Source organism: Syngnathus scovelli, chromosome 1, assembly GCF_024217435.2.
Source record: "Syngnathus scovelli strain Florida chromosome 1, RoL_Ssco_1.2, whole genome shotgun sequence".
NCBI classification, from domain to species: domain Eukaryota; kingdom Metazoa; phylum Chordata; class Actinopteri; order Syngnathiformes; family Syngnathidae; genus Syngnathus; species Syngnathus scovelli.
The window spans coordinates 6,315,086-6,327,710 of NC_090847.1; the positions used below are offsets into that span (position 1 = coordinate 6,315,086).

The 12,625-nt window shown below is 47.1% G+C and overlaps 1 protein-coding gene across 2 annotated transcripts; it reads left to right on the forward strand.

The window, feature by feature from the left end:
- The first annotated feature begins 177 nt into the window (after window positions 1-177).
- On the forward strand, window positions 178-11,197 carry gabra6a (gamma-aminobutyric acid type A receptor subunit alpha6a). Of its 2 annotated transcripts, XM_049733855.2 has the most exons (11): window positions 178-342; window positions 423-529; window positions 894-961; window positions 1,322-1,542; window positions 1,622-1,704; window positions 1,784-1,927; window positions 2,728-2,880; window positions 3,179-3,429; window positions 6,663-6,910; window positions 9,238-9,292; window positions 9,422-11,197. In XM_049733855.2, exons 1-10 carry the CDS (start codon window positions 293-295, stop codon window positions 9,257-9,259), a joined length of 1,347 nt encoding a protein of 448 aa, XP_049589812.1. In that variant the 5' UTR covers window positions 178-292; the 3' UTR covers window positions 9,260-9,292; window positions 9,422-11,197. The 2 variants fall into 2 exon arrangements, with proteins under 2 accessions (XP_049589812.1, XP_049589808.1); XM_049733851.2 differs by having other exon boundaries at window positions 9,238-11,197.
- The last annotated feature ends 1,428 nt before the right edge of the window (window positions 11,198-12,625 follow it).

The following is a 12,625-nucleotide window of genomic DNA, read 5'->3' on the forward strand; positions in this document are numbered from 1 at the left end:
AAAAATCCTTTTCAAGCCCTCTTTTAGCTTATATATTTTTTTGCATTGGGTCTTGCACTGCGTTTAGGCTACATGCTGACACAATTGTGGAAAAATCTAACAGAATATACAGTTTGTCTAAAGTAGGAGAGGATTTAGTAATCTGTTAATTGGATTACTCGTTTTCCTGATGTCCCGATCACTCGCCTTTTGCACAGCAACAGGTCACGTCGGCACTGTTTGTTGAAAAAGTTAATTATAGTTTGATGTTAAAGAAGTTTCCGCAGCATTTATAACCAAAATTCCTCTAGGAATGGCCATATATTTGTTGCATTGGATTTTTGCCTGTATCTGTGGGATAAGGTTAGACTCTCCTTTCATCCAACATTTGTCATAGATTGTCATGTTTTGTTTGAATGTGTGTTTTTTTTCTCTCTTTAAAGTCTCGGCAATGTAAATTCAAATGAGAAGATTTACTCAGACAACATCACTCGCATTTTGGATAGACTTTTGGACGGTTATGACAATAGACTGCGACCTGGATCTGGAGGTAATTCTGAAAGATTGCCAGGAAAATTGCCTTTTCAGTTTGCAAGAAACATTACGTGCTAGGTTTGGTGACGAAATATTTGCACATCTGCCTCCTCGTTGTGAGGTTCTAGTCTTGTTTGCAGTTTACATGTTATGTTAGACCAAGGACCGCATGACTTGCCCTTTTGCCAGTTCTAAATATATGAAGTGAGTCATTATGATTTCCTAGGAATGTTGTAAAAGTGATTTGAAAATGAAATGTATAGAAAATAAGTGTTGCATGTTGATATTTATCTTGTGGTCAAATCATTAACATGATCGGTGTCTTCACATACGTGAATTTTAATCTTTTGTTTTATAGCACATGTTGAATTGTGTTGCAGGTGGCATTACTGAGGTGAAAACCGACATCTTTGTGACAAGTTTTGGACCTGTGTCTGATGTTGAGATGGTACGATATTAATTCTGCAATGCAAAAAGAAACCTTGACATGATGAGCCATACAGTGACGGGCTGCCTTTGGGCATCCTGCCATCGCCGTGTCTATTGAGCTGTAATCTGTTTGACCAGCTCTATAACGCCATTACTGATGACTTCTGAATCTATATGACAACATGTTAACGTGGGAGGGCTGATGAATGATTTTCCGAAATGAGTGACAAGCGTCATTTTATTTCTGTAAGCGCAGAAAGTTGAAATGACCTTTTCAGTGTTGTTATGCATCTTGAGGAACTGTTGTGAGAGGATGAAAGCAAAGTGTGGTATAATGATGAGAATATTTTCATGTGCTGTTTTTTCCCCCCTCTCTCAGGAATATACCACGGATATGTTTTTTCGGCAGATGTGGGTTGATGAGAGGCTCAAATTTGAGGGTCCAATTGAAATCCTACGGTTGAACAATCGCATGGTAGACAAAATCTGGATACCGGACACCTTCTTCCGAAATTCCAAAAAATCAATTTCTCACAACATGACCACACCTAACAAGCTTTTCCGGATTATGCAGAACGGGACTGTACTCTACACAATGAGGTGATTATACATTTACACGCGAGCAATTTCATTTTTTTTCACAATGCGGCAATGATTTGTGTTCAACCTCTTGCTATAGACTAACAATAAGTTCAGAGTGTCCAATGAATCTTATGGACTTCCCTATGGACGGACATACTTGTCCTCTTCGATTTGGAAGCTGTGAGTAAAAGGTGTTCTGATGATAAAACAGAAGGAGTGAAGAGATTGACCAATTTTTTTCTTAAATGTCACTTTTTAGATGCCTACACCAGCAATGAAATTGCTTTCACTTGGAGAAAGGGGCCTATCAAGTCTGTTGATTGTCCCAAAGAGTCCATGAGCCTTTTGCAGTATGATCTGGTGGGACAGACGCTGTCCAGTGAGATTTTCAAGTCCAACACAGGTGTCCACTTGTTCTTGTCGGCCCGGTCCCTAGTGTCAACCAGTCAGCTCCATTTCTTGCCGTTTTTGTTGCTATTGTCATCGTCAGCGCGATGAGTTTAATTCAAGTTTTGGCTTGTTCCTTTGAATCTTATTTTTGTTTCGGGGGTGGGGTGGGGGGGGGGTTGATTTAGTATGTTTGATTATTCCATACTGCTTTGTTTTGCGTGATTTGTCTAGATATTTTTGAGATTAGTCCAAGGATTGCCTCCCTGCTTCCCGTGTGTGGTTCCTCCTCACTCCACCATGCAAACCTCAAATCATGACAGAGCACTGTACAGTTAATTTGGCACCTTTCCAAGATGTCTGAGTTCTCAGGCTTAATAGTGTATCCATAAATACCTTTACAGTATTGTACAGTGTTTAAAGCGATAGTGGACAGAGAGGAAAGATGGCAACCTGTGCGTTTTGTGTTTCTACCAAATGGAGTGTTTCATGCTGTGAACTCAGCGGAATATTGAAAAGAGGACAGAATGGCTGATGTGATGCTCATTCATCAAGCAGAAAGCGAATCTGTGTGTGTGCATCTTATTTTTGCTCTGCAACAGCATGCATGTGTTTAGACAGAGGAGTTGCGCATAATGACACTGAAGCCCCCCCACCTCCGCCAAATCCTTTCTCCTACATTAGCAATAGTTTTTTTTTATTCTATTCTATGTCCCAGCAGCTATTTTGTTTCAAGGGCAGGCAAGGGCATTGTTTGTGCACTTGCCCCCCCGTCTCTTCGGGCTGCTCTCCTCACACATTCTGTTTATCTTGCAGGTCACTACTCTGTGCAGGTGGTCCATTTCCATCTCCAGAGGAAGCTTGGATACTACCTCATCCAGACATACATTCCACTTATCATGGTTGTCGTGCTGTCACAAGTTTCTTTCTGGATCAATAAGGAGTCTGTCCCTGCGCGTACAGTCGCCGGTATGTCATCTTAACTGTGAATTTTAAAAAATCCACACAGTACAGTTAGTATACAATACATATGAATACTTTAAGTGATCTTAACATTTAAAACAGTAATGTGAGCAATCACATGCAATTCAATAGGGAAAATTAGAACCTGACCAATATGGATTTTTTGGATAGATGGATAGATGACTACAGCTGTTGGAGCGACAGCTGTTGGAATCCAAAAAAAAAGAGATGGAAATATTACTGCATAATATATTGGAACTCTTAATAATAATATTAACAATAACTGGCTTTTGTTTTCCCTCAGGCATCACCACAGTGCTAACAATGACCACCTTGAGTATCAGCGCCCGCCAGTCCCTTCCCAAAGTGGCCTATGCCACAGCCATGGATTGGTTCATTGCCGTGTGTTTTGCCTTTGTGGCATCCGCCCTCATCGAGTTTGCAGCAGTCAACTACTTTGCCACGCTGCAAGCCAGCCGCCTGAAGAGGACAAAAGCCAGACAAGAAAAGCTCGAGGTTTTAGCTACAACCAGCGACGATGAAGATATCATTTCGGTGAGCACAGAGTCACACTACATGTTTTGCACCAGGCTGGGCAATATTGAAGCCCAAAAAGTATTTCTTTTTTTTTTCTTCAATTGTTACTCAAATCATGATTAACGAACATGATTATTCATTGATTTAAAAATCCACATGCCTCAAAAACATCTTTTACAATATTACCCTGGAATTACAAATGATAATTTTCCTCTAAAGCTCATGGTTCAAATTAATTGAAAGAGAAAAATGAAAAATATTTTATAATTAAAGTTAGTTTTATTGAGCTCTTATGCTGTCACGGTCGGGTGGAACATGGAGCAGGGCGACCAAGTGCAGCTTGGACCAGGGTTTATTGAGGGAAAAGGGAAGTGGAACGAGGCATCGAGGGAAACAGACGAGAACTGGCAAACTAATAACATGAGAGACTGACCGACAGGGATTGCAAACAGAAACAGACAGGAACCACAAGGACAGCAAACGGGACGACATCGACGATCCGACAGGGAGTGAGGGGCAGACAGGACTTATATACACGACAGGTAACGAGAGGCAAGTGGGAATAATTACACTGATCATGGGCACACAGGAGGGGAGGGGCGAGCACAGACACAAACAGAACTATGAAACGATCGGGGACGAGTCCTGACAGAACGCCCCCCACAAGGGACGGCTCCTGACGTCCCAAAAGACAAACTAGGGGAACCGAACCGCACTAGGGCGGCAACTAGGGGAACCGAACCGCACTTGGGCGGCGACTTGGGGAACCGAACCGCGCTCGGGCGGCGACATAGGGGACAGAACCGCACTCGGGCGGCGACTTGGGGAACCGAACCGCGCTCGGGCGGCGACTTGGGGAACCGAACCGCGCTCGGGCGGCGACTTGGGGAAACAGAACCGCGCTCGGGCGGCGACTTAGGGGACAGAACCGCATTCTGGCGGCGACTTGGGGGACAGAACCGCACTCTGGCGGCGACTTGGGGGACAGAACCACACTCTGGCGGCGACTTGGGGGACAGAACCGCACTCGGGCGGCGACTTGGGGGACAGAACCGCACTCGGGCGGCGACTTGGGGAACCGAACCGCACACGGGCGGCGACTTGGGGAACCAGAACCGCACTCTGGCGGCGACTTGGGGGACAGAACCGCACTCGGGTGGCGACTTGGGGAACCGAACCGCACACGGGCGGCGACTTGGGGAACCGAACCGCACACGGGCGGCGACTTGGGGAACCGAACCGCACTCGGGCGGCGACTTGGGGAACCGAACCGCACTCGGGCGGCGACTTGGGGAACCGAACCGCACTCTGCGGCAAACGGAGAGTCTGAACCGCGTGCAGCGGCAACAGTCACAGCCACACGGCGGCATACTGGAAGCCAGAGCTGCACGTAGCAGCAGGAGTCAGTGTTTCAGCATTGGGGGCAGGGTCCGTGATGATCGCGGGTCCGGCATTGTTGGCACGAGGCCCGGCAATGCCGCGGGTCCGGTGACGCCGGGGTGGAGCCCGTTGGCGGCCGCGAGTCTGATGGCGCAGGGAGGCACTCCGATGGCGGCCGCGTGTCCGGTGTCGCTGCAGTGAAGTCCGATTGCGGCCGCGAAGCCGCTGGTGCCAAAAGCACTCCGATGGCGGCCGCGGGTCCGGCATCGCGGCAGCAGAGTCCGATCGCGGCCGCAAAGCCGCTGGCGCCAGAAGCACTCTGATGGCGGCCGCGGGTCCGGCGTTGCCGGAACAAAGTCCGATGGTGGCCACGGGTCCGGCGTTCCGGCAGCAGAGTCCCAACGCTGCCGCGAAGCCCATGGCGCTGGAACATGCACGGATTGGCGGTCGTGGATTGGGCATCGCAGCAGGATCTGATGGAGGAGGGGGGTCCAAGCGCTGGTCGTTGTAGTGGTCGGATCGTTCTGTCACGGATCGGATGGAACATGGAGCAGGGCGACCAAGCGCAGCTTGGACCAGGGTTTATTGAGGGAAAAGGGAAGTGGAACGAGGCATCGAGGGAAACAGACGAGAACTGGCAAACTAATAACATGAGAGACTGACCGACAGGTATTGCAAACAGAAACAGACTCGAAACAGACAGGAACCACAAGGACAGCAAATGGGACGACATCGACAATCCGACAGGGAGTGAGGGGCAGACAGGACTTATATACACGACAGGTAACGAGAGGCAGGTGGGAATAATTACACTGATCATGGGCACACAGGAGGGGAGGGGCGAGCACACAGACACACGAACAGAACTATGAAACGATCGGGGACGAGTCCTGACATATGCATTTGCATATTTTGTAGTAATGGCAAGCCACATGCCTTAAAAACATCTTTTACAATATTACCCTGGATAACAAATGATAATTTTCCTCTAAAGCTCAAGGCTGAAATTAATTGAAAGAGAAAAATGAAAAATATTTTATAATTAAAGTTAGTTTTATTGAGCTCTTTTTATGCATTTGCATATTTTGTAGTAATGGCATTCTTCGCACCACCAGACTCGCCAACAGCTTCTTTCTCCAGGCTGTTAGGGCCCTGAACTCGCTACCCCCTTCTGTGTAGCGTGCGGCACTGTTGCGCTATTTTCGGGAATGTCTGCTGTACGCGCACTTGCTCCTTTTTTTTCTGCTCCTCTTATTTATTTATTTATTGTTGTGTTATTTATTCATTATTTATTCAGCACGCTTTTGTTATACTTGTTTACTTGTTTGTCTGTTGTGAGCCATGTCTTGTCACCGTGGGATAGGGGGGAACGAAATTTCGGTTTCTTTGTGTGTCTTTGGCATGTGGAGAAATTGACAATAAAGCTGACTTTGACTTTGACTTTGATTACAGTTGGATTGAGAAGGTTAATCATGAACATAAAGTTGTTGCTGTAAAGCAGTCATTATTTAATTTATTTTTTCTTCTTTTTTGATGCGTTACCCATCAATCAATCATCCCACCTCTATCATTCCCATTCTCGCCTCACTGCACATTAAATAGTAATATTTTGCGTTATAACGCTCTCATCCGTGGCCTCTTGGGATGGGTCTCACGTGCTTAAATGGTTAAATGTTTTAAAAATAGCTTCAGTGTGAGAAGAACTCCAGCACTGCATAATCTGCTGGCATCCTATGGGCATTCATCAAATTACCTGCTGTCTTTTATAAGCAGGCTTGCATGCCATCAGAAATTTCCCGTGGGAACAAACAATACTACGCAACAACACTTTGCTACAATCCCTGCACTCATGCCGTTTGCTCGCCTCCCAGGAGTCTAACACCAGCCCTCAAGAAGGCCTTAAGAGGAGAAACCACTCGATGTGCCCCAGTGAAGCAACCGAGGCGCCGCCCATGCCAATATTCCTTCAGCAAGGCTCAGCCTTCCCGCAAATCCCACAGCTGGCTGGCACCAGCCCCATCGACAAATATGCCCGCATTCTCTTCCCCTTGACCTTCGGACTCTTCAACCTGGTCTACTGGTACATCTACCTGGCCAAGGACACCATGGAGAGAGCCAGGTACACTTAGCCACAAAGTTATTGGATATGCATGAATATTATACTTAATGAAAATTCCAGTGAGCTAGCTCAAATGTGAGTATAATAAAATAGGGTATTCCTTGTGAAATTCATCACCAGAAGTTCAATGAACTTGAAAGAGCCCGCATTTAATTATTTCATGTTGCTGGATGGAGTTTTCACATTTTTATGGCAGCTGTTGTTATATATTTGTTCAGCGCTGAATATATCACCAACAGTATCACTACTGTTAGAGATTTGCTCACTCCAACTTATTTTGCAAGAACCACACGGGAGACAAGCAAGTTCTTTTAGACACCTGCAGGTGGAGAGTTCACACGTTGAAGGAGTGAAGTCTGAAACTCTCCCAACTGCAAGGACATATTTATTAAGAGAAAGAGTGGGGGTAAGAGTAGACTGAATAGGAAGCCCTTGTGCTCTAGTCAAAACATATCAGGGGGTGTTTTACGACCTTGTGTAGGATGAGACAAGGTAGGTTATTTATTACCGGTTGCATTCCAACATAATCATACGATAAGGATAATCTGAAAAACCCTAACAACTACTAACTAAAAGCCCTGCATTTTTGCTTTTAGTCCTAGATTTGTCCGACCCTAAAGTTTTGTGTGACTTCAGCTTGACCTAGTGTTAGTTTTCAAAGTATTTGGGATGAAGGATATAGAAAGTTTGCATAATTTAACAGGGCTGTGAAGAAAATGAACGGGCTATTATTCTATACAACGCATGTATTGTATCATGTATCGTACATGTCAGCTGGCCTTTGAGCCAGATGGGATCAGGAGCAGCGACAGGTCACTAATATTCATGAGCAAAGTGGCACCACATTGACGGATGAATGGCTTAACCCCAACATGAGTCAGGTAGCACTTTGCTGTGGAATATTTTATAAGCCATCCCTACAGACATTTACCCTTCCTGGTCGGCATTTAACCTCCATCTCGTACACACGCGACAAGCAGAAGGCCTTCTGTGAAATGTTGAATACAGTAAAACCTCTGAGGTTGAGTACAAATCATTCAGTAATGGTGTTTGAATTTAAAGTTGTTTTATTTTTCCCAACTTTCTTTTGAAAATAACGTTTATTAATTTATTATTACAAACTAAAACTGTTTATATGCAAAGTCTTTAGCCAATAACAGGGATGTGCAATTGGCAGCCCGCAGGCTACATGTGGCCGGCAGTCACACACAAGTCGCAGCTTGGTTTAATTTCTTTCTTTAAAGACTGTGAATTTGTAAGATTGTGACAGTTCTCAGAAACTTTCTACCTTCTTTACTTAACCAGCAAAAGCAGACAGAGTTGGTAAATATTCAGCAAAATCAAGCTAGCTAGCTAGCTACACATCGGTAAGATCCACTAATGGCAAACGCGCGACTCAGCTGACTCGCATTCAAGTTGGTATTCTGTTGCCACCAACATCAATACACCAGCATTCCAAAATCATGTTCAATCACTAATTTAATACGCACAAAAAAAAAAACATTATGTTGTCACTTTTTTAAATTGTATGATATGTCGCCAGTTGCCAACATTAGTAGCTAGCGGGTAGCAGCTAGCTGCTATTGGCAAGTGTTTTGGGAGACCACCAAATTGAATGGTCGGCTGAATTTTATTGCCGAGGCAAACTTGGAGCCTCTTCAGCTTTTTTGTAAAGGTAAAAATTTGTCATGTAAAACAGTCACAAATATTTTTTCCCTTACAATATCGTAGTCCTTCAGTAAAAGAATAACTTCGTGTACCTTAATGTTTATGGTGTCTAATATTAAATAAGCTCCAAGAGAATAGGAGTCAAATAATGTTAGGCACTATTTCATTCAAGCCTGTGTGCTTGCTTTTGTCATAATAATAGATTTACGTTAGATTAGATTTACGTGCCAATGAATGCATCATGCTTTTATATAAGGGTTACCTGACGGCCGGCAAAACCCCAAATGCTTTAATGAAAACTCTCTTTCTCCACCGGGACTTGGTCACACAGGAAAATAAATCAGCTCTCACTTTGACCGACGACTCATAATAAGTGGGCCACTTCTCCAACGCAACCAAGAACGAGAAGAGAGGCAGATAGATGTTATGTAACGCCTGGGGAGTGCAAATCTGCTCATCATGCTTCTTGTGTTCCTGTCAGAGAATTTTCAGTGCTTGTTTTGAGAGCCAGAACATGGAGAAGAGCTGAATCACATCTTATTTTCATATTTTCACTGCATCGCTTTGCTAAGATGAGGCAGTGCTTAGGAGTCACGTGTTTCAGTGCATATACATAGATGGGGCTCTAAGCTTGTGCTGTATATATTCTGGTCTTGCAGGGATGTGGATCCAGCCTCTTAAAAGCAAGACGGCCAGGGAAAGGGCGCGTGCAGAGTGAGAGACCACCCTCCCCCCTCCGCATTCTCCCTCTGAAGCTCTCAGCATTTGTTCTGCTCTCATCTGACAGAGGAAATGAATCAGAAACTCATTTATTCTGCTGCCGCGCATCTATTCATTTCACAGGCTGTGACCGCTGCCCACTTGTGTTCTGATCAGTAGGCCGAAGAGCTGCCCTTCACGGGTCTCATCCCTATCAAGCCCACTGACCCATCAAACCAGACGACGACGGTCCGATAACAGCATGCGCACCACCTCCAGCAATGCACATGTTACATGAAAAAGAAAGCGGATGATATCATCGCCGATGGCTGCACCTGCTAGTGATGCAAGAAGGAACCAACACTTTCAGAAGGCTGCCCTCTACAGAGTCACAGCCCCCACTGCAAGCACATCAAAGTCGACTTCCCTCTTCAAACGTGATCAAAGCTGAGAGAATGAATGGTGAGGGTGGGCTTTGTCCATGCATGACTCTGTGGGGGTTCGTTTTCTTGCACTGCAGGCTGCTTCTGAAAACACTGCATGAGGAAAACACAATTCTTTTTAATTTTCTCGTCACAAATACAACATAAAAAAATTGCCCAAGTAGAGTGACCTTCCCCACACTCTTATAACTGCTGGGTTTAAAGTAACTCAAATGGCTAACTCAGCACTAACTCTAAAAGGGACAGACACCCACTGCATTGGGTTGAGGATTTGGGTTAAGATTTTGATCCTACATAGGGGTACAAAGTACACTGTAAAAACAGTTGGGCAAAACAAATAACCCAATTTGGGAGAAAAATTGACAGATCCTCTAGCTGACCGGCACAGCACAAGACAAAGATTTCTCCACTGGCATGTCTACTTGGCAAAACTATTGTAGTACTGCAACTAATCTGTGAGAGGCAGCATTCTGCTACAGGGCATCTGTACTGCAAGAGTAGTTGTAGAAGAAGAAAAACATGTTAGGCTGACTGTTAGCTTATCTTGTAATTAGTGATTTTATTGTGAATGACACATACTCAACACAGCCAGGACTTGCTCATAAGAAAGTAGTAATTGGTGTCAAGGATTCACACTTCCTGGGAGCCATCTTGACTGCTTTAGGATCTTTGTATGGAGAGGAGGATCTAAGTCATCACTGGATGTATGTTTTCGCTCAGCTAAGTGGTTATTAAAAAGATAATTTAAAAAAAACTTTCCTGTGTCAGGTTTGCCAAGCAAAGTCACTCGCGTAATCTATTTGGCAGAGGTTTTACAACAGATGCCCTTCCTGAGACAAGCCACCCATTTGTCATGCGGTCGCGTTTATTTTTTCAGTTTTTTGTCTCGTCAATTGTCGTAACTTTACTTCCGGTTTTATTTTGTCATCCCTTCCGTTTCAGTTCGTGTTTCCTTCCTCGGTGTTTGGTTGTCTTGTCTTCCCTGATCCCGATCGTGTGCACCTGCGTAATCGACACTAATTGTCATCACCTGTGTCCCCGCCCTTTTGTGTGTATTTAGTCCGTGTCTTCCCCTTGTCTTGTGCCAGTGTGTCTTGCCTCGTCCCGACCACCAGCGATCCCTTGATGTCCGAACTCTCTGTAAGAACCCTCCTTTTTGTCTCGCCACCGAGCGACGCTTTTGTTTGTGCCTTGGTCTCCATCGCCTTTTTGTCTCGCCCCAGTGCGACTCCTTTAGTTGGTACTTTTTGCTACGTGTTTTCCCTCGTAAGAGGCGTTTTGATTTGTACTTTTAGCCTTTTGACTCGCCTCAGTGCGACACCTTTTGTTTGTACTTTTTGCCACGTGTTTTCCCTCGCAAGAGGCGATTTGATTTGTACTTTTGCTCAGTGTGCTTGCTGGAATAAATCCCAGAAAGAAACGACTCTGCATCCGAGTCCTCCGTCTTGTCCCCTGCCTGACACCATTATTGCACAGGATTGGGATGATTGCCTCATCAACATGTTTTCACGTGCTGGTGCCACCTGCGACAGGACCACGCCCCCCCCGTCAGTGGAATCACCGTCACCTGCCACGGGTTCATGGACAGCGCTATATCAGCGCCGCCAGCGCAGACCCGAGTGTCAGTCTGTCCCTTGATGCTGCTTCGCTCATCAGTCCCTGAGATACTGACTCGCTTGACTATTTGAAACCCCGCAGAATCGTTTGTCCTCTCCAGCCCGATCGCCGCTCCAGCGCCAGCTGTTCCCATCACCCCCTTCCACAATAAAGTCTGTCACTACGCCCTTGGCTGTGCACAGCACCAGCACGTGACAGAACCCCCCTCCACAAGGGACGGCTCCCGACGTCCCCAGGAACCGAAAACAACAAAACAAAAAAAAAAAGGAAGGCAATACCCCGGGCGACCAGGTGGAGGGGTCAGCACACCGCTGAAACGTCCGACACCTCGCCAGACGCAGGATCGACGGACGCGGGGGCAGAAGACCCCGGTACCGGCGGGCAAGACCTCCCCGGACCCTCACCCCTGGTCCCCTCCTTGTTCGGATGACAGCGATGGAACTCCGTGATGAGCGAACGGTTGAGTATCCAGCGGCTCGGAACCCAGGAGCGGTGCGCGTCGTCATAACCCTCCCAATCCACGAGGTATTGTAGGCCACGACCGCGCCGCCGCGATCGGAGCAGGGAGCGGACAGCGTAAGCCGGACCCCCATCGACGAGCTGGGGCGGCGGCGGCGGAACGGGCGCCGGCGCCAACGCGCTCTCATGGATGGGCCGCACACGGGACACGTGGAATGTGGGATGAACCTTCATGGAATCTGGAAGGAGAAGACGGACTGCGGCCGGGCCAATCACCTTCTGAATAGGGAACGGTCCAACAAAGCGGGGCGCCAGTTTGCGGGATCCCGCTCGCAGCGGCAAATCCCGCGTCGAGAGCCACACACGCTGCCCCACTCTGTACTCCGGAGCCGGCGTCCGGTGCTTGTTTGCCTGGCGGGCGTAGCCTGAAACAGAGCGGAGAAGAGTGACCCGGCCCCTCGCCCAGGCACGATGACAACGGCGGACACAAGCCTGGGCCGACGGGCACGCCGCACCACGCTCCTGGTGGGCGAACAAGGGTGGCTGGTACCCGAAGACGCAGTGGAAAGGCGAAAGTCCCGTGGCCGAGCTGGGGAGGGAATTGTGAGCATACACTACCCAGGGAAGCTGTTGGACCCACCCACGCTGGTCCCCGGCGGCCATGCATCGGAGAGACCTGCCCAGTTCCTGGTTCAGGCGCTCCGCTTGACCATTGGACTGAGGGTGAAACCCCGATGAGAGACTGGCCGTGGCGCCGAGGAGTCCAGAAGGTGGAAGCGAATTGAGGACCTCGGTCTGACACGATGTCTCGTGGGAGACCGTGGTGACG